The sequence below is a fragment of the Chanos chanos genome, chromosome 5 (genome assembly GCF_902362185.1).
Source record: "Chanos chanos chromosome 5, fChaCha1.1, whole genome shotgun sequence".
NCBI lineage: Eukaryota > Metazoa > Chordata > Actinopteri > Gonorynchiformes > Chanidae > Chanos > Chanos chanos.
The window spans coordinates 46,069,158-46,092,269 of NC_044499.1; the positions used below are offsets into that span (position 1 = coordinate 46,069,158).

A 23,112-nucleotide genomic window follows, 5' to 3' on the forward strand; every position below is an offset into this window, starting at 1 on the left:
ATGAAAAACGTGTCAGTCCTTGTCACAGATGGTCTACAGCAGCAGACAACCAGACTGTGTTCTACTCCTGACAGCTAAAAACAAGAAGAGACTGTTCCAGTGGGTACACAAACGCCAACAATGGAAAACTGTGGAACGGAAAAATGTAACTGTGTCCAATGAATTGTGAGTCAGACCCTGGTGTAAACAACATGAACCCATATCCGTGAACCCATTCTGCATGGCCAAAAGTACAGGCTGGTGGCTGTATTATGACGGTGTGGGGAATGGCTTCCTGGCACCCACCAGGTCCTCTGTTATCAACTGATCAATGTTTGAATGTATATCAGCACATCTGACCATTGCTGCAAACTAGGTGAATCCATTCATGGCTACAGTTTACACTTTATCACAAAGATGCTTCCAGGGAGACAATGGCTCCCATGTGCTAAAACACAAATTGTCTCAGAACAGTTCCAGTTACATCACAGTACATTCACTCCACCTGAGTGCACCACACAGTCCCAGAGGCCTCAGCCAAACAGATCTTTTGACAGATCTATAGGATCATCTCTCAGGCCGAGAAAGAACGGGCAGTTTCCAAAACAAGTGTACCACTCTCCAGTCTGTCTATCTGGATGGACCTACATAGCCACAGAACATTTCTGACACCTTGGAGAACCCAAGTCTCAAAGAATTAATGCTGCTGTGTAAGCGAGGGGACTCTGAATTGCTACCAGACCGGTGGACCTAATAAACTGACCAGTGAGTGTGTATTATATTTCAGTCTCTCTGATGATACAGGTAGCCATGTCAAGCTCTAATTCATTTAAGCCTGTCCAAAAGCATTCACCTGGAGAGCTTCTCAGTACCTAAACTCCACATATTCACGTGTTGTTTGTGGTGCGTTTTTTTTTTGTCTCAAAGGCAAATGAAATCACAATTTTATAATAAGAAAAAAAAAGAAAGAAAGAAAATAACGATACGGCAGAAACATCCCCCAACTCTAACTACCTTAACTGAGAGGGCATGCATGAATTTCAAAGAAGAAGCTTCGTTATAATGACCGTAGTAATTGAAAGGCAGAGAAGCAGAACAGCTTTGAAATACCCCCCCCCCTCCCAAAAAGGTGTCTGAAGGGTGAATGAAATACTTTTACACTATTCTCTATTCCATCCTGAATCGCATTCCATAAGCATAAAAAGAAGGGGGGGGGGTGTTGTTCGCACTGTGTAGCGGTAGATTGCAATCTCACACTCATTAACTAGCAGCGCATATAAAAATGCAGATTCCGGCCCTCTGGCCGTTATGTAATAACACACACCAAAAGATCCTTCATCTCACTGTGCAAAGATCTCACTAAAAAGATTACTGATTCTGTTAATATTCCACAGCATCCAAGTTATTAAATATTCATTAGGATGTGGGTACATTTTTCTCCTTTAATGTAATTTTGTCTTATATCTTTACCAAAATAATAACCATTCAAATCTTGGTTCAAGTGGTTAAAATCTTTACAAAGTCAAATCCACTTCAATCTCACATCATTAAGCTCCAGCAAAATCCAAGTGAGAGTCTGCTTGGAAACAAAGTAGAAACAGCCCAATAAAATAAAGAGGAAAGTTGCCACAAATCCAATAAATGATTCTATGATGATATAATGAAAAGCCAAGTACAGCCAAGAAAATTCTAACAGACCACTCTATGTGAGAATTAGATAAAGTTCCACAGTAAATCGCATCCACACTCCTAAGACTTAAACTACATTCTTGAGGGTTAAGAAAGGGTTAAAACGGCCTGTCACCCTGTCGATAAGTGCCTCCACTCTTGCAGGAGAAGTCATAAGAGTCATGGATTTTTCCATTCTGCTATGACCTTTATTGAAAATCATGTAGCACATCAGTGGCCCTTTTACTTTCACTGGTGCTGAATAATTTAGACTAGGGAGAGTTCTTCTAAGTGCTGCACTGATTTTCTTACCTCACTGACATATGACATTGCAGAAGTAGACATGTAGTGTAGAAACATGAGCCAGTTTGCCTGTTCACTTAGAAGGAATTAAAGCTACAGTAAATCATGACCTTTCAGCTAATATAAGCAAAAACATTTAAGCCAGTGTTCTGGAGCGCACCATTTTAACACACACTCTCGTTTTACCTCAGTCGTGAGAACAGAGATTATAAACGGGCAGGTCACACACAGTGTTAAGGTGATAGATGGTTTCGTATATGTCATAAACCACCTGACCAGGATTCCATTGGCTTGAATCAGAGAGGAATTCTTGAGCCTTGACACGAGGGGTGTTTCCCCGTAAGTCTTTCCAAGGGGATGTCAACACGTGTTTGGAAACTGTAGCACAACAGTCCCTTAGCAAGGCCTCTTTGCGAGCACACACAATTCATCTGGACCAAAAAGGAAGGATTAGTGTGTCATAGGAGAGGGCTTTGAACAATCAAATGACCGGACTGACAGGGCATACCAGCTGTGATAGCACGACAAGCCTAAAAGGTTTGTCATTATCATAATGAAATCTAATGTCTAGCAATTACCGTATACGACCATGGTACTAAAATCCTTACAAGGCAAAGGGGCAAGTGGCAAGGTTTACCCTCCGTATCTAAAGGGTCAGAATACATGATAGAGGCATAACAATTACAGTGAAAGTTAAAGCAAGCTCTCTGTGGCCAAAACAAACCGCCGTCTTATCTGCACTGAGCAGAGGCAGCGAGATTAGAGGAGAAATTGTGTTGCTGCTTCCTATTATAAGAGCAGAGGTTTATGGGTGAAAGCTGCAGGGAGTCGTCCGAGATTAAATTACACAGGCCGGGAACATCAAATACTTGAGGGACTGGGGGTGGGGGGGTGGGGTGGGGGGGTCTCTCTACACCGTGAAAGGAAGACACAGCCACTGCAAACAAAATCTATCAATACTCCCTTCAGTTTTTCTTTCTTTCTTTTTTTTTCTGGTCTCAGTGACAAGTCCCTCACTGTGAAAGCACTGTTACACGGTCGTATCTTTCCATTCTTTCCACGTAAGATCAATGATTGTATACTTTGTCCTGTCGATGGGTTGGGTGAAGAGGTGTTTTTTTTTTTGTTTGTTTTTTTTTTAAATAAGACTAAATATAGAAACTGTGACATTTTTACATGTCACAACCTGAGGTCTGCTTTGAATGCTAAAGCACATCCCCCTGAAAGAACAGATATTTGCCTGAGGCCACAACGTTGACATTACAAATTCTGTTGTCATGGTTGCTTTATGATCAATGTTATGAAGGGGTGTGTTATTCTTGTGGGGAACAACTTGGGGAGTTTAAAGATAAAGAGATTAAGAATCCAAATATATACTGTCTGATTGAGGGTACAACGTGATGAATAACAGATCATGTTTTCAAAGAAAGCATCATTTACTATTACTCCTGCTGTTCAGCAACTGAAGTCCTAAGACCAGGGAACATAATGGGTCAATTTCCCTCCCGTGACGTATAATGTGTAGAAGGAGTACGTGCACACATTTACTGTAAGTATCCATTTTGTTCCGCCACTACTGAATAATTAAAGAATTTTGCCGTGCTCGACTGACCTGTTTTGCAGGATGTTCCTCATGCCACTGCCAAGGAATTTCTCAAAGAGGCAATGACCTTCATTTAGCTTAGCAGCCAGGCCCCACCTCCCTTCTTACAAAAGACACCCACTTGTACACAGTGTGAAAGGTTCATTGTCAGGAAAGAAACACTTAGTAGAAGAGTTCACTTCAAATGCTTACAAATGCTCAAATTGACCTAAAAAGTGTTAACGGCATATTATTTATGAAAGAAGCCAGACTTTGGATGACTTGATGGAGTACCTTTACACTGGAATTCTGTCTGGCTTTTCGGACAGATGCGGAAGAGCATGGATGATCCTTGCTCTGCATGGTGAAATGACTTGGCACCACCTAAAAACAGATGCTGGCCCATGTCTGATTCAAGTGAGCCAAACTGTAGGCAGAACTCATATTCACTTTATCAGGACCATCAGCTCTAGATCTAACATCTAAGAGTGTCTGGGATTTAGGGTAATCTCACATTTAATAACAGTAGTTTTGCTTACTTTGATGAAAAAGCTAATAAAGAAACACGGGACAGTATCTTTGGGTTAGAGAAAATTGAACTGTTTCTGCTTGGGCAAGGCTATTTCAAAACAAAGAGAAAATTCTCTTTCGGTATGCCTCAATCACAATGCTTAAAAATCAGGTTTAAAACACACATACACACATGCACACACACACACAAGCACACCTGGGGATATATTTGAGTACAAGCTTTCCAAACTACCAGAGCTGATTTCCGTATGGAAATCATAACCTCAAGGTATTAGGGTATGGAGCTACTTCACAGACCAAAATAAATTCAACAACAACAACATTTGGTAGGTCTATCCTGTTTTGAGCATAAAATGTCCTTTTATGTTTGGCAGGGTGTCACACCTCTTGCGGTTTACATATGATGTACTGGCCTTTTGACAATAGGAGACCAGTCGTGGTTAGAAATTAATGTTGGAAAAAACGCTCTTCACAGGATGATGGTAACTTTCTACAGAAATTCCCTCTTAAGCTGGGTCCGGTCAACCTGGGACAAACTGTGCTGAGACCACGTAGATAATTCTCCACACGTGGTAACTCCTAGACCAGTTCCAAAGTCTACAGTTCTTTTAATCTATTTTCACAAGCATTAACAACTTCTCAAATTCATGCTAGAGACTATACACTTACTAATCATGCAGAAACATCTTGATAAAAAAAAAAAGAAATATTTACATTCCATTTACTCAATATCTAATCATACTGCCATTTACCTGTAGTAAAATGTCAACTGTACACTTATTCAAACACATGAGACTTTGCTTTAAGCTTCTAAGGAAAGCTGTTGAACACCGAATCCAAACACACAATCAAACTTCAGGAAACTGTTCAGGGTTTGAGATATGCGCCTTCTATAAGCAAAAGTTCACTCTCCAACTCTCCCATTAAAAATAAACAAACGTGCTTTGTGAATTCCATGAGTACTATAATCTCAGCTCTACAAAGAGGCCACTTATAAAGGCTTTCCACTTCAGCTGCAAAAACAAAGTGCACATTTGAAGACTAACCTCTGAGTCTTATTGGTATGTTTACATCACTAACATACCCCTCAGAGAAAAAAAGGGTGGATACATTCATGGAGAGGGAATGATTGGCTATAAACATTTAACATTTTTTGTCAGGTTTGTTTTTTTTGGGGGGGTTGTTTTTTTTATGCAGCTTAACCCGATAAACATATTAAGCAGCAAAACAATTTCAAACTGGAATGAATGTTCTGCTTGTGTTGTGTTCCTGCATGCTTACATTTGCTAAAAGCTAATACTTAGCTCAGGCAACAAAAACATTAACTTGTTCCTAATCCCATTTAATTACAGCAAATCTTAGTACTGTCAGCTATGAAGGCATGTATTCTGCCGTAGGTATCACAAAAACAAACTCCTCATGAGTGTTGGTGGCTGGCATTACCAATTTATCCTTTTTAAGGTCATTACATCCACACTTCTCTCAAGCACATATTGCTTATGACTGTTTGGAATGCATGTCACTCCAAAGTGCTACATTTGTTATATCAACATAACCTGGAGTCAAACCTCATACCTTATTCATCTATGGCTCCAGCATGAATATTTCAGACGGACACCAAATTCACTCTTAGCCAAAACAACAACATTGGCTGCTGGTATTGAACAAGATGTGGATGCTCTTGAAACACACAATACACGGAGTATATTTACAATGGCGCTGGTACAAGACATGTCATACTAAGGGTTTAAAGAAATCCTAACAAGCCAAAACAACTCCTTTTGTAATAGTGGAATAGTACAATGAATTCATGCAAAAATCTATTTGCTAACATTTGATCAGGCTATTTCACCTTGTAGGTATGTTATATTGCTGATTGGTACATACATTGATAGTGTACAGTCTCATATACAATAGTCCTCTTATCATTTCTCACCATCTAAGAATCCTTAAACTCTTTGACCAATGAATAATATTTGTTCCCTTCATTTTAACCATTAGTCCCATACACAGTTACACATAAGATAAAAATTTAAAAATGATTTAAAAGAAAAAAGGGGGGGGGAAGATATGTTTGTAACTGAGCGTTTGCCGTCATGCAGAGGAAAATTCAATTACTGTCAGCTCAATCTGTTTCTGCATGCCTGCCACTTAAAACTGACTTAATTTTCTACCCATCAGGAGAAATTCACACGTCTCTCATTTTGTAACGCGAAATCTAAAAGACAGCAAGATGATAACAAATGACAACAAGAATAATCATTTGAAAGGACCATCAAATACTGATAAGACGCCGATTAGCAGTTTTACCACAGAATGTCATGAGAGTATCTGGAGGAGAAAAAACAGAACAAAAAAAAAACAGAGCAAAAACAAAACAAACCTGAGACCTTGTTTTTGACTAACATTTATTTTATTGAAAAAGGCCAGGTTGCAAATATGAAATTAAAAAAAATAAAGACAAGCATATATTTTTAAGCCTTTTAATACAAACTCAATATAAACTATTTCAGTTCCTCTTGACATGTAAGACACTGACTCAAAATACTTTGTTATACCGTATTTTATCAAGTATTGCACAATGTAGGTACAAAATTAATATTTATATATATATATATATATTTATATATACGATTACATTGTCCATAATATAGCAAAAATTCTTTTAAATTCTTAAAAGAAAATACGACTCTGTGTTTCAAAAAAGCAAATATTCCTACACTTAAATTCCAACACTAAGGAATATTCTGTACACAATCTTTAGAGTATTTGATCTATTTTAATGATGAATTTCTTTAATTTTGTTTTTTAAAAAAAGAAAAAAAAAAACAAAAACAAAATATATAACATAAAGCTGCTGCAGCCATCACAGATCACTGGAGTAGTAAAAAGATATAAATGCAACAATGTCATAGAAACAATATACTCTGATATTTTACAAACTCTGTACTCAATTAAATTATACAATTAGAAAAGTCCAAGTAACCCATATATTTATTAGTGCCAATTCTTATAAAATCAGCCAAGTCTTACCAACTTTTTAAATACTGAAGGAGGCCAGAACTTGAAGCTTATATTTTTTCATGTTTTTGAGCTTTTTTTTTTTTTTTTTTTTAAACGGTATAAAATAATTTTGTGCTTTGTTGGCAAAAATAAAGGAAAAGGAAAAAAAAAAAAAAGAACATTTATGCCAGTTGACTTAAAGTAACCAAGCTTAGACAAGTTGTACAACAAGCTTTTCGTAGAAAGAAACTCAAGGGGGCACATAAAAAAAAACACCCTTGGGCACATGCACATCTCAGTGATGGAGGAATCTGTTTTCACATCCACATTTCCTTTTAGTTAATTTATAATGAGTGTGTGTGTGCTAACTTGTTTTGTCTGTGTGTGTGTGTGAGTGTGTGTGTGTTTTCTGTCTTTGCCAACAATCATTTATAAATATCTTCATTTATTAGTTAGCCATGACTGGCTGGAATTGCTGGTTAGAATACTGCATGTTGTTGAGACTGAAACTTAGGCCATCCATCAGGGATTTCTCATTGAGGCTCCCATAAGCTGCAAATACATCAAAGGCATTATTATACTGCAGTGGGCTGAGGCTGAGGGGATTCTCACTGTTGAACATTGCACTGGTGCTTCCCTGACCCTGACCCAGGCTGGGGAACACAAATTCCTTTGCGTTAGGGGAGAGAGCGGAGGCCTTCTGCTGCTGACTCCCCAGGCCAAGGCCGTAGAGAGAATGCATGGACGTGGAGATAGGTTTCTGCTTCAGCAGGCTGTTCACATTCAGGCCCAGGTTGGTGGGAGAGGAACGCGCCACCTTGTTCCCGTTACGGCCGCTGTTCTTCATTTTGGTGGAGCCGAACTTGGTGGCGGCAAAAGTGGCTGTGGTGAAAGTTAAAGGCTGAGTGGAGCGTGGCATGAAAGACGGGCTGACGGCCGCGGACTGACCGAACGGTGGGGAAGGGGAGCTGGACTCAGAAGAGATGCCCACAGGGTCATTGATTGGCATGAAAACCTGGGCCTCGGGGTTAAAGCTGTTTCTGATCTCCTTGTCCAGTTCGGAACCATTCTCGTTATTATCATCCACATAGAGCACCTTGACCGGTCCCTTCTCACCGATCTGATAGGACACCTCAAAAGGGTCAATCCAAACACTGAGGTCCTGAGGCAAATTATTACGGACATCTTCAATATCCAGGCCACTCTCTTTGGCTGCTTCTTCCACCACTGGGTCGACCTTCTCCCCTACGTGTATACATCTAAATCCAGATCCTTTGTATGGCTTGTCAGGGTACCAGTGTCCCTCATATTTCTTCTTCAATTGTCTCTCTAGCTCTTCGCCAAAGATGTTCACTCGTCGTCGCGGGAGTTTATTGTACAAATAAGATATAATGAAGTTGAGTGCTACTTGAATTTCAAGCTGCATAGCTGCTTCACGCTTAGAAATATCTTCTTTGCCTTCTAAAGTTGCTGTAGTGGAGTGTTGCAAAAACGTCCAAGGCAGTAGTGATCAATTTGGACTCAAAAAGTGCTGGTTGCAGAGAGTATATTTGTTGTCCCACAGGAAAGTCTTCTTTATCCTTAGAGAAGAAGGAAAAGAAGAGGCAAAATATTCAAATCGTTGGACATCTACTTGTAAGCTGATAAAATGCTTTGAGAAACTCCAGAACAGCAAATTCCATCTAAAAACTAGCATTCCACAGTATGGATACAAACACTTAAAATAAACCACCTTATACATAAATGGACACGCCTATTAAACTATTTTAGGGGGGGCGACATATCCGTCATAAATAAGAACGTTAAAATCAAATTTTAATTTCTCTCAAATCATGCAAGGCAAGGAGGGGAAAATAGTCATTGGTTTCTCTGTCTGTAGTGTGTGTGTGTGTGTGTGTGTGTGTGTGTGTGTGTGTGTGTGTTTGTTTTTGTTGACAGGGGTATTCTTAAAACGATTCGTCATTCAAACGTTTGAAACGGTTTGAGATCTTGCATAAACAGCAAGTGTATCCCTAACTTAGACTGAACCATACAACTCGACAAGAGAGGAGGTCTCGCTACGGCTGATGAGGAATTTCAAATCACGCACGAGTCCGACAAGGGACAAGAGAACGTGTTACATAATCTCCATTGCCTTTCTGTTCACAGTCTCACAATCGAAGGGGGAAAACGCCTTTATGGAAATATGGGGCAACTCAACACAATGCGACACTTTGAGACGACATTGCGCAATAGATTAGCTATCAGATTGCCTCTAACGAGCAACCAATGGTTGTCGTTGGAGTCGGGGTGTGTTAGCCTGTTCTATTATACTGTGCATTTAAGCAGAGCCATTTCCCTGTGCACACAGCTAACTCTTTTCAGTCTTACAAATGAGTGAAACTCACTGGTAAAGTCACATTTATAGGAAATCGGTATTTTGTACACTGCACTGCGATTATTGTTGTTGAAATTAATGGTCAGAATTTGGCTGCCACAAAACCGATTGACAAGCTAGAAACCTTAGATTAGCGTAAAGCTGTAAATGTTCGTCTAACGTTATTGATTGAGGCAGGTGACATTGGTTCAGTGCAAATGGTAGTAGTAAGCTAAGAATCTCGTTTTAACTAGGAAAAGAGGTTAAGAGAGAGAACCGAATGGGGACTGAATAGACAACGCTAATGTACGTTTTTGAAACCGTCAAGTCATGTACGCTTCCTGAGAAATTAATCGGTCGTCGTCTATCGACACAATGTAAAGAGTCTAAGTATGCTTAACGTATTTGCTTGACAGAGTATTTCTTCAGATATACTGGATTATATAGTAGATTATTGAAGCCCTGGTCTACCTGCATACCGTGACTTAATAGCTAGCCAAGTACACTGACATTTTGATGCGCCGGACAACCTTCCATTTGTCTTGTTAACGACACAACTTATCTAGTCAAATGTCTGGTTAACCCACATACATTTTGTTGCAATAACGTCGGTTCCTTGTCAAGATTACTAGAACTATAAAAGATTTATTTTACGTTGTTACACATTTGCTTTGATAGTAAGCAAAACAAACTGTCTACTTAAGGGGTGGTTTAAAATACGTTACCCATTTCCTTCAGAACGCGCAACCCCATCATTACCACGTAGCACTTCAAACTACATTGATTAGTAAGTCCCTTATTTTTTACCATTACCACTAAATAACAGAATTCCCATCATTAGCTAGTTTTATCGCTTGTCAAATCAAGGACAGGCTGATTAGCTCAATGAGATCTGAGCTGGCTTCAAATACTAAGTGTTAACTGCATTCAGATTGCGCTTCCATTTTTCAAGTATAGACGTTTACCCCCCTATTTTCAAGATAACGTTTAACAAACGAGCTAGCATAATTTAATACTTACATTTAAATTATGGACTCGTCGTGAATTCTTGAAGTGGTTTGATTTGCCAGTTTTTCGCTAGTTGCACAGATGATATAGAACTTCCTGACTTTAATGATGTCTTAAATTTTAATCTAGATGGTTATTCCAGTTATGGTGACTTAAAATTAGTTGGTTCCCCGGTTATTTGATGACTATTTTGTGTCTCTACTAGCAATCCGAGCCCCCAACTGCCTGGGAGTTTTTACAACTCTGCCCTTTAAACCAGGGACTCTGTAGGTTTTATACCAATCCTCCGCCACGGACACGATGTAGGCGGTGATGCGGTTCTCAGAGGTCAACAACCTAAAACACCACTGATTGGCTACTTGTTATTTGCGTCACATTATCCATATGACAATTTAAAATATTACTGGTCATATGGAGACGTCAATCAACAACAAGTGTATACTCAGAGTCTCCTCGAGCATAAACCGTCGTTCTCATTTTATTATCAGAACAAGCTTCACGGACATTTATGGCATGTATCAGTAGGAGTGTATCCACTAATCCTAAAAAGGATTCTGTTTGTCACAGAAAATCAGGTTTTAGTGTCTGTGTATTTGGTCCAATGTCTTTCTAACTTTTCTATTCAAATAAATTGGCTTTATCTAAAATGGATTTGTATACTTTTTCGGAATCGAAAGATCGTTGTCAAGTAATAATTGTTAAAAAAAAAAAATAACATGTATAAACAAATTTGAGAAGTTGGGTGAAAATCGATAGAAAACAAACAACCCTTTCCCCAAAAGCGTAATGACTCGTTTACTCCTACGTTGCACTCTGTCCTTATGTACCTTGCAAGGAGTTGTAGCAACAGTTCGATAAATGACGACGTGAGTCAGTGGGAAATACGGTACTGCTCGAGTACACCCCTCATAGCTATTTTGGCATGGGTAATTTTTGTTCACTTACAAGAGAAATAATTCGGTGTTTCGGTTACAATATAGATACAGAGTTCAAAATGAACAATAAAAATCACCCTTCTCACACTGTGATTAAACCATTTAAATGCACTTAAAAAGTGAATGTAAATGCTAAACCATGATATTATACACGTAATTATGTATGTCCACAAACAATACAGTACTGTTTCACCGTATTATCCCCCATCTCTTTCACAATCGAACTGTATGCAATTAGGCTTACACACCATCTGCAAGGTCTAAAGTTCTTGACGTCAGGCATTGTTGTTACCAAACATAGGATCTGTTTGCACAATAAGCTCAGCTGTCTGTGAATTACACTCTGTAGCATTAATTGTTTGTTAAAACGTGATGCTTCTCTTCAACAAATAGTTACAAACAAGGTCTTATGGTACTGTAATCGATCTGTTGAGTCAACTCACCTCATTCTGAGTCCAAGAGGTGTCTCAGGTCACCAGTCCAAATCAGACTCACTGGTTTTCAAGTTCGAATCTGAGTCATCTAAAAAGACAAAATCCACAATTTTGGCCAAAATAATACATAATTCAAACCTTAAACACTAATTTAGTAGTATTGTTGTTGTTGTTCTTGTTGTCATATAATGTGTAAAGGTTGTGTGTGCAACCAGCCCAGGAAATATTCCATTGAGCAGATTTCTGATTTAGCCAGATAAATTGAGGCAAAAGTCAAGACAACAAAGTATCATTCAATTATATCTTATTCAGTGCTAGTTAAAGTCTTTTGTGAAGTTAGAGAACAGTACTTTTCACAAGTCACAGACCAAGAACTGGTTGTGTCCAAATAATATTCAGTAACAAGCCAGTCAAGTTTGACTCAAGGAAATAGTGTTCCATACTCAAGTTTTACAGCTCTGGCTTAAATAGTAATTTAGGGGTCAAATTCATTGTCCAATCAGACTTTGGGATCTTTGGTCACCCAGTAAAACTGTAAAGAGTATGACTGAGATTTCTAGGCCAAAGATTCGATTAACAGTTTACAGCTTCTCAAGTTAAGTGGTTAGACAGTTTAAAGTTCCACAATATTTGTGGAGCCACATGGTCTCTGGTTTTGATAAATAGGAAATGTCTCTTAAGTTTCTGGATGCCTAAAGGAAATATTATGAGGACAACAATTCATGTGTCTTCTTTTTCTGCTTTACTCACCCATTTGATAACTAAATGCTCTCAGTCTCTGTTCTTAATAAAATAGCGCTGGGGAAACAACAAGTAGATAGTTGGCTTCTAAACAGAACAGCGGACAGTCCACTGGTTTTAGGGTAAGCTAATTTGCTAGAGGATATTTTGATCATTCAAAGTACAAGTAAGCAAGAAGAAGGGTGGGGTGGAACATGGAGCTTATGGCTTTCCTAGTTATTATCAATCTTATTAAGTCATAAGAAGCGCTGGTATAGTACTTGCTTCAGTTTGCCTTGATCAGTTTGTTTTTCCATTTGTTTACAAGGTTACAGAGGAAAGGGCTGCATGTCTTGAGAGAAATCTTTTGCTTTCAAGGCATCCAGATGAGAGGATAAGAATTCCCCCCACAGAGCTATGTTTTCCGTTGACATCATCTTCATCGATTCATATCTTACATTCAGGCCTCCTTGTCCTGCAATACTGTTCGAAGACCTCCCTTGAAAAGCATTAAGAGCAGCTCAGCGTAGCCAGTGTTCTGCAAATATATATCAATAATGGTAGGCACTGGCTGAGGAGGAGAGGTAGCTGTGAGATGGGTTCCAGATTGGCCCTCTGCAGGGGTGAGAGTATCCTGAGCTCCAAGGGCCAAGAAGATACCAACTAAGCATTTCCAGAATGGCACAGATTCACGTACTGGAGCTATGCCAGTACCAACAGAGTATATAACCCAAAACACAAGTTAGCAAAGTATCATGACAAAATGCTCTCATATCGTATCCAGACTAGCTACAGCACTTTGAAAATGCTATTCTGGAAACATACCTTTCAAGTCCCAGACCTAAGATGTTTTGAGATGTACAGTATCTATGGATGGACGTACAGCTTCTTTTCCACTGAGTCATTTAAAGTGATAGAGGATGCCTGTCTTACTGAACTTACCTGTTTGTTTCTATTTGGAAACACTAGAGTCTTGGCACGACATATGTTTCCTCATAGATTCTATCGTTTGGTGTTCATGCGGGCATGCAGTCATTACAAGACAGCAGAAGAATGAGTGCAGAGTGAGGTCTATAACTTTAAAACGAGTTTCTGGGACACCGCCTTTCGCCATGATGTTTACACATGATTGTGCTCAGTGAGGGTGTTCCTTAGTCACTCACTCGTGCCAGGTAAATGAAATGTTATTGATAAAAATCTTTCTAGTCAGCTTTTATTTACTTACACACAGGCCTGTGCATGTAAAACAATGTGTTGCCTGAGCGCAACTATTGTGCGCTTCAAAGATTTTCCAGAATATTCCAATTATAATGTTAAAATTATTCACATGTCAGAAGTTATCATAAACATGTTAAATCGCTCAAAGCAATCTGTCAGTCATGGTTTTGTCAAATGGTATTAGCATTAAAATGAAAATATGTATTTTTTCTTATGTAATTTATTGACAGAGTAATATTTTCCAAGGTTTGTGTGACTGATACAAGTATAGAAGATGACAAACACGTGGAACTGCATGTTCTCCAGGTATATGGTGTAACCATTTCATGAAAGCATATAGTCTCTATATTTGGATTACCAGTGTCATTTGGTGTACACTATATCCAAAGATGCTGTTCCATTTGATATATACACTTTCACACTGCTTCAATGTTACGTTTCACACTAAGCATATTTTCACAATTTACATCATTGATGACTAAATGAAACAAATTACAGACAAACACACCTGAAGTTTACACTCGAAAAATTCTTTTCCATTTGATGTTGTTCAGTCATTATATATTATATATATATATATATATATATATATATGTATATGTATGACCCAGTATTTTACTGATGTATATAAACTAATTCCAAACCCCTGTAACTGAGTTGTTTTTCTTTAAATATTTTCTATCATCCATTTGCCAAAAAAGATTACACCTTTTCTAGACTGTCATTAAGCCACACCAACCATTCTTAAAGATTATATGCTGTGATGAATGACAAAAAGGTGGAAGAGGGGGGAAAAAGCATTGTAAATACAACTAGAGTGAAAGAAATTGCAGTAGTGCAAAGGTCAGCTATTGTGATGTTTCTTCACTCAGGCTGAGAAGTGAAGAACGAGCCAAAACAATTAGATGAAATAGGATGAAGATTTTCCGACCTAAACGTGTTATTTGTCAAGGGTGGTGAAATAGCACACACTTTGTGATCACGCAGCACACTTTTTTCCTGTGCACTGGGCTGATACTGCAGGCGTAATGAGATGAGGTAGAGCCAGATTTCGCTGACAGACGACCAGGCAGAGTGTAGGAGAAAGCTGATAGGCTGTACAAGTGTGTAGAAAGCACAAAAGAACTGTAAGGCAGAGGAAGAACTGTCATATATTCAGCATCAGCAATTTAATATTCAATCTCCTGGGCATATGTACGTGTGCGTGTGCGTGTGTGTGTGTGTGTGTGTATGTGCGCGCGTGCGTGTGCTTGTGTGTAGGGGTTATATAGAGCAACTTGCTTTGACTGTTCTGTTAGTGCCCATTGCTATTTCCAGTAGCCATTAGGACAACTATGGAAGCACTGAGCTGTGTTAATATATGTTCGGCATTTTTTTCTCAAAAGACGATGTGGCCTCTAAGTGCATGTCCACGTGTATCGTGCCACCCAGAAAAAAAAATAATGTTCCCCTGTTTTGTCCTGAGTTTTGAATGGTTTCATATGAGGCTACCCAAGAACACACAATCAGCAGGCTTCTCCAGTCTGTGTTAGCTCATCCATACAGATTCACTGTTTGTATAGTATCAGAAACATTCAGAAACTACAAATCTGTGAAAACTGTATAAGGAATTGCTTTCCCCTAAATTATGAAAACATCTTGTAAATGTACATTAGAGTCTATGTGTTGGCTAGTGATTAAGCTAGCTCAAACTGTGTGTCTAGTTTGGAATGTGAGATTAGCCTCAGCTGTGGTTACCTCTTTCACATAAGTTGAATATATCAAAGTCCAGTGTGACATTCAAAGACAAGTACATGTAACCCTTAGAGTCCATTTCAATTAAATGTTAACAAAGCTCTCAGGAACACTTCAATTTATCTGAGCTGTTCATTAAAAAGCTGATAAACTGATGTGTTCAGCTGTCCTCACGAGCAAATAAATCGTTTCATATAAGTTTGGAATGTCAAGCTCTCACAATCTCATACTGCACAAGGTTGAGACACTTTAAAAAAACAAAAAAAGGCCTGCCGCAACTGAAAACGGCACATTCAAAATAGTGCTGTCGAAGTGGTTTTTGAAGCATGAAGAATGGGTTGTTTTTCTTTTCTTTGAGTTTGCTGATTTTTCTAGTGGGACTCATAAGAGTTAGAGATAAGTTGCTTTTTTTTGTTTGGTTTATACTTTTTTTTTTTTTTTTTTTGCCAGTCTACCCTGACCTGTTCTTCAGGAAGGGCAGTTTGGTCCTGTGGCTGTTAGCAAGCCTGCAGGCTGAAGCCATATCAGGAGGACATGTCTGACTTGGCACTCCACACAGCAGCCGGTTCTGTTAATCATTAGTTTAAGAGACTGCCACACTCCAGCTGCAACCTTTACTTTACAATACAGTTCAAGGAACTGGGTTCAATGAGATATCCCACTCCAAAAGAAAACATCTAAAAGGATTTTCACTTTTGCATAAATAAGCCCCTCTGTTTGAGCCTTGAGCTCCTGGACATACACTTTAAGATGTATCTGGATGTATCTTTAAATGGAAGCAGCTATGCATTTTACTGGGTTTCCTCTTGTCATAGTGTTATTCCCTGACATTGGGTCTTGAGCCACATTGATGACTGTTTCAAACCTGAGGGCCTTCTGTTTTGCCCTTCTCATCTAAGCAGAACTGATGAGAACTCATGTAGTTCCCATGTGAGACTGGCTGAATGCTGATTGGCATGTACAATGGAAAATGTTTAGTGTCACCCAAAAAAAAAAAAAAAAAAAAATGATGATGAATGATGGAGGGCTGTCTTCCATCCTCTCCACTTTGTTTTCATCACCTCATCTGTTTTTAGCCACTATGTCTGTTCCCTCGAGAAGACAAGAGTCCAAGGGGCTGTAAGCCTCATCTTTCCATGTGTTCACTTTGATGATCTCTGGTGTTCTTACAGTTCCTAGTTTTATTTGCATCTTCTCCCAGGTGAATGTGCGGCGGCTATTTCCTCGTATTATTACTGTTATATTTTACATTCACACAAACCGTAGATGGGAACAGTAGCTATAACAGATAACAATGGATTGATACCATTTCCGTTATAATTCTGAACTCATGTACTTTTTCTCATTTCAAATCATAGCCCTCCATTTATTCTGCAGACCGTCATAATGGTACAACTGCGGGTGCTCGTATCAGAAAATGTCTGTATTTTTCCTGGTGCTGATCTAAGGTCAGTTGTATGTGCAAAGCAGAGACAGATTAAGAATGTAACAGGGACGTGGGAACTGCTCCCATGTCAGTGTGAAAAGCCATTCATCACGAATTCTACACAATGGAATGGGAAGCCCAAAAGTCACTTAAAAAGCTTCCCTTTTCCCTCATTTTCACACTTCCTCACGGAAAGAGTGCGCTGAGTCTCTGGTCACTATAAACAGAGCTTATGTAAACCCACTGCTCAAATCCGTTAGAGCAGGAATGCTCCTGCTCCCTCTCATAGCAGGAAAAACACAGGAGTACAAAATAAAGCTCCTCTCCAGAATGTGAACAGCAGTTCAAACTAAACCACGCTAATTAGATTCCTTAAGAACATTTCTCCACTGAAAAGATGGATTCTTCAAATCGCTCGGTCTCCGTTACAGATATCAGGCCGTAGTTATTAAAATTGTCTAATGAGAATGAGTAGATGATTTTTAATTCCCTTTTGTTAATTTATTCAAGCTTCCTATTTCTTGTCATTCTGTCAGACAACAAACACCGTAGAGTTTTCCTCACAAACCTATACCAGTCCTTCTGTCTCTGAGACAGCTTTTATCCGCTCTATTTCAAGAGTTTGCATAAATATTTTATGGATTATCTCTCCCTAAAGAGGAAGAAACAAACAAAAAAAGAAACCAAACAAACAACAAAAAAAAACAGCGTCCAAATGCACAAGCCAGATCTAGACCAAATCTGGCAAAACTTCAATTCTTAATTAAACACAATCTATAGATGAAAATAATAGGCTAAAAACACATTAAGCTTGCTTTAACTCAGAATACGATGAAGAGTGTGTTTATGGTACGTCGTAAAAATGCGCCAGTTTCACAACACGCTATAAAAAAGAGTGAGATAATCATAACAATATCTTTTGGGAAACGTAATTTCCATAAATGCGCAGAACATTGCAATGCATAACACAAGCCATACCAACTTTATAAATGGCATCAGCAGGAAATGGGGGATCTTCTAGTTGTTCTGAAATTCCGCTGTCTGTTTTTCTGGGGTATTGTGTACTTTACATCACATTATACATGGAATAAATAAATATGAACATACGGAATAATGACTGAAAGAGCCAAGATTCTGCTTTCTCAAGGGACTTCTCATGTATGATCTGTAAGCAAGAGATACAACTGTATGACTGAATATTTAGAAGAGTCTTCTGCATTTTTTTTTTCTGATCACTGTTCACAAGACTTAAGCTTATCTCTGCCTGCCAGGTTTCAGGACATATTCATAAGCACATGAAAGAAAAACATGCGTCGATACATATTCATCATGTGAGAGGTTCAGCAGAATTCATCTCACTACACTGCAGTTTTTGATAGCGACATGTATAACATGCCTTACAGATCTTGAATGGCTCATTTGTAGGAGAGCTGTGTTTTTATGTGTTTTTCATAACAATTGCTGAGAATAATGGATACATTTTTTTAATCACTATTTGAAAAGTTCAAATAGGCTTTATTTCAGTTTATTGCAAACTGAGGGTATTTCTTTTCAGACATGTGTTAGATTTTAAAAGAACTTAAAAGCCGTGTTAAAAAAAAAATCAAGGGTGCTTTGTAATTATTTATCGTGGAATGTGTACTACAGCACTGAGACAGGATGAGCAAGCTCTTTTTTTTTTTTAAATCTGTTCTTACATAGTTAATTTTCAAGTATTTTTCAGCCAGTAATTACTGTCAGCTATGAAATGATTGTACATGCACTGGCTGTATCACTATAACTGTGTGAGAAACTGGTTGACTGGCATTGCATAAGACTTGCAGAGTGCCTTTATTTTGATGGTACATTCACACCCTGTGTTGAGCTTTCCTAGTAATTGTCTGACAGAGAGATGGTGAAAAGAAAAAAAAAAATCAAAACAATTTTAAAAAATTCACAAAGGGAACTGTTGTTGTCTCTTCCCTCTTACTGTAGCAGCGCTTGTGTGTGTGTGTGTCATGACGTGTGTGTCATGACGTGTGTGTGTGTGTGTGTGTGTGTGTGTATGTGTGTTTATCTATTCACTCCCCTGTGAGATAGTGTTCCTAAGTCTCTCTTCCTCTCCAGTTTCCAGTCTCTCTTTGGTTTCGCCCTATTTCAGAGCCTTCTAATTAATCATGCATTATTGAAAGGCAGAGCTGGGTGAAGTTCTGGCCTGGGTGCAGTCCCAACACAAGAGCCATTAAAGGAAGCTCCCTGTATCTGTTTTGTAATTTTCCTCTAACTCAGTCATGCAGCCTGCAGTAAGGTTAGAAGGGCACTCACTCACTCACATATTCTCATACAACACAATGTCTACTTGTCTCCCTGCCATAATAATTTAATCAGTGTCAAAATGGAATACACAAAGAGGCTTGCCATATTTATTTCCACAGGATAGTGTTGTTGTCATAATTATGCTCTAGTCCTTACATCCCACGGATGCTTTAGGGACTTCTCTCTGTCCTCTAACACTGTTCTTTTTTTCATCGTGCGTTAGCCATTTCCAATAGGACAATGCATTGCCATGAAAGAAAAGTCATCCTTTCTTTCCTACACGGGGACAAATAAATGTGAAATACTGCGGAGGCAAAATGCAACAGGGAACATCCTCACAAGTTCCACAAGACTTATGTTTTGTTTTATACTTCCATAAAGCATTAAGCAATACGTAAAAGAGCGTATACAGTTAACTTTACAGGCTTGAGAGGCAATGGTATTGGTATATAGACCGAAATGACAGCAGGGTGAGAAAACAGCTACAGTAAACAGAGTTCAGCACTAGGAGAGAACGCATTGATTTGTTCAGCTCTGCTCCCTGTGCCCTGCTGGTGAAGAGCCAGGGCTAATCTCCACTCTCCCCATGCCCAGATGACAGGGAGAGGGGGCGGAGTAGTCCGCCCGGCCGCACAGAGCAGCTTGGCATCTCTGCGGGTCACCTGCACTTCCTTGACTACGGCAGGGCTCTCTTGCTAGCTCACCGTCTGCTATCGCACCGTTCACCAGACGCCACCGACCACTCTGTGAAGAAGGCTTCTCAGCGTTCCTGCAGTGCCGTGGCTGCAGGCACACGTGCACAACACTCGGCATGGGCGCCGGGAGGATGACATCATCGCTGTGAATTTATTTGACTCAAAGTCCACACAAGCACATTGCTTGTTATCTCAAACAGATTTTTTTCTGAAAAGCAAAAAAAAAACAAAAAACAAAAAAACCCATAAATCATATTTGTGGACTGAGGTTGCTTTGAGTGTGAAAGCAGAGTTAAAGATGTAGCATATACACTTCTCTTTCACTAATGGAATCCTACCAAAGTATAATGTGAAAATTACAATAGAGGTGAGACCATATAGTGACATATAGTGGCTGCAGTGCTGAGACTGATCAGGGGAAAACGGTTAGACATTAACAGCTGAAGTGGGCTTACTGATGGCAAAATATGACAGATCATTAAAAGCCTCTGTTTGACATCTACATTCATCATTTTTTACAATATCTATCACGAGTCTCATTTGTCTTTGTCAAACAGCTACTTTGATCATATGCCTCTAAATGTCTGATTGGTTTCCGCACGATTAGATCCACTGTGTATTATATTGTTTGTTTGTATTTTTGGGGGGGGCTTTTTAAATTTTTTTCTTGATCCACCCCCTTACTCCTCAAAATGTAGCTCAAGGCGCTCACAAGCCACTATTTTCATGTGCTTAGTCACATGAGACCTGACACTTCTGCTCCTGCAGACCAAAACAGGAAGCAGTTAAACTGGATACATCTCATTAAGAGGAGTGTGTACAGCTCCTCAGATGTAAAGCTGAAAAATAGCACCTCTCACATGACCACCTAACACATCAGATCTAATAAACACCACTAACGACATGCCCTGAACACATCATCCATTTTACTCAGGAACATAGGCTGTTTAATGTTCAGTTCAGTGAGCTATATTGTCATTTACAAGCATGTAGGTGCAATCCTTAGATAACTGGGGATTTGCGGGGAGGGGGGGGGGGGGGGGGGGTGATGGTGGTTTTCAAACCACAGCACAAACAAGTTCTTTTTATAGAAACAAGGTCTAAGTAAGTTGCTGAATTGAAGGGATCACTAGCGCACTGTTTAGACCTATGATCTCTTAGCTTACACCAGAAACCATTGGTAGATCCATCCTTACAGATCACTGTGTAGATTTAAATGAATTATTCGTTTTTGTTGCTGACTGTACATGAAGTGGAGCCAACTGCTAAATGCACCTCCAGGATTTTGCTGAAAATACGACGAGTCCACCATAATCTTTGTGACATTACAGTACATTTTCAAAGAGATTTAAAAAAAAGAACCAAACACACACACAAAAAAAACCCCCCAAAAAACAAAAAACACTTTAGAAAACACGTTCAGCATAAAAAGAGAAATGTACATGATGACTGTGCAGCACCCGAAATGAAAATCTGTTAGCCGCTCAGAATGCTCACTCATGAAATACAGTTGCTAAATGTTTCAGACTGTCGTATAATTAAAATATTATTTATTGCAAACAAAATAATTGAAATTGATTCATCATAAATGCTGAGAACTATTTTTCCTATCGACGCCCCAGGAATTATTGTTTTGGGAGAGAGCAATTATATACCAAACGTCTACAGAGTGCAGTAGAAAAAGTCAATACTGATGAGGTAAAACATGAGCTGTAAGCTTTGGGAGTCTCAGGTTGTTGCTGAGGCAGAGGAACCAATGATAATCAGACATTCGGCGAACGCACGTGGCCGTTCTGATTTCGTGCACGGACGTCACCGGTGTTTTAATGGAATAAGAGTCCGTGTTAAGGGCATTATCGGACAATTTCTGGCCAAATTTTAGCAGCGTCTGTCCTCAGAATCACGCTGATGGTATTACGGCTAAGCAAAAGCGCGTATGACGTTGAATACAGTCTATGTCTCTATTCAATCTGCCTTCATCCCTCCTCTCTGCACATCTGCCCCATCTGGCGAACCCCCCCCCCCCACCCAGACGCATAGAGACAGCGCAGTAATACCGAGGCAGAGCTGGTCAAATGGGGATGGAGAAGTTGGTGGATTTCTCTAATCTGGTGCTTGAGTGATTTGATGGGAAAACATGTATCTCACTGAGCTTTTTTTTCCCTCTACATCCGGTTCACTCGTTCACAGCGTTGGCCTGGTATTAACGAACCGACAGCAGCAGCAGAAGCATCACAGAGAACAGTCAAAAACAGGGACAAAGAACAGCAGGTGCTTCTGAGTTATCATCCAGTATTGAAGAGAAGCAAACAGTTCAGTCGGTCAGAAAATCACTTTATCACTAGTCCCTCGCTTCAGGGATTTGATTGAGCCATGTTCTTTAAGCAGTGTCAGGCGGTTAAGATTTGATTATACAGAGCTTGTGTTTTATACATTTACATTCCTGGTTATGATTTTAGCTGGTCTGAGATCAGCTTTTCGATACACAGACGTTGAAGACTTTCGAGAAATAAAAATGTGTCATTGAACGGCACGTGTTTCAAATGGGCAGCAATACAACCTTTCATTCCTAGCGTTTTATCCTCTATCAGATTTGGAGCGTCGCTCCACAGGAAGACGTCCTAAAACCTTGGACATTCCAAATAAATAAATAAATAAATAAATAAAAATAATTCACAAAGCTTTGCAGCTTAGTATCCGTCTGTGACTCCTTTCATCATCTGTCATATTAGGGAGGCAGAACGCTTTTAAAGTTAATGCCTTCTGAATTTGGCAGCTACGAAATCTCTTTTACTTGTGTTGGAATTTTTTGCCCTCAGAGAAATCCAATTGCATAGGATAGAGAGGGAAAGAGAGAAAGACAGAGAGTGCGAGAGAGAGAGAGAGAGAGAGAGAGAGAGGGAGAGCAAAAGAGGAGGGAGAAAGATTACGCAACCAGCTCTTTTGGACCTGAGGGATGGATTATGTGTAACTACGCAGTCGCAGGTCTGTGAATAATAACTGTCAATTTAGTGTCCGTGGTTGTTACTGCACAACATTCACAGATGTTAAAACAGGCCTTTTTTTTTTTAAAGTAAACTGAAGTTATGGAAAAAAACAAGAGCATAGTTGTATATGTATTTGCTCTCATTCCTATAAGCCTAAGATCCAGAAACCATAAACTATGTGTTTTCATTTGTCAACATCTAGCCCCCTACACATAGTGACACAAAGTCCCCTGTTTTC

The 23,112-nt window shown here is 39.2% G+C and overlaps 1 protein-coding gene across 1 annotated transcript; it reads right to left on the minus strand.

The window, feature by feature from the left end:
• Window positions 1-7,178: 7,178 nt before the first annotated feature.
• tob1b (transducer of ERBB2, 1b) lies at window positions 7,179-10,661 on the minus strand. The gene is made up of 2 exons (XM_030773490.1): window positions 10,443-10,661; window positions 7,179-8,646 (listed from the first exon to the last, which is right to left on the minus strand). Exon 2 carries the CDS (start codon window positions 8,490-8,492, stop codon window positions 7,515-7,517), a length of 978 nt encoding a protein of 325 aa, XP_030629350.1. The 5' UTR covers window positions 8,493-8,646; window positions 10,443-10,661; the 3' UTR covers window positions 7,179-7,514.
• Window positions 10,662-23,112: the final 12,451 nt, after the last annotated feature.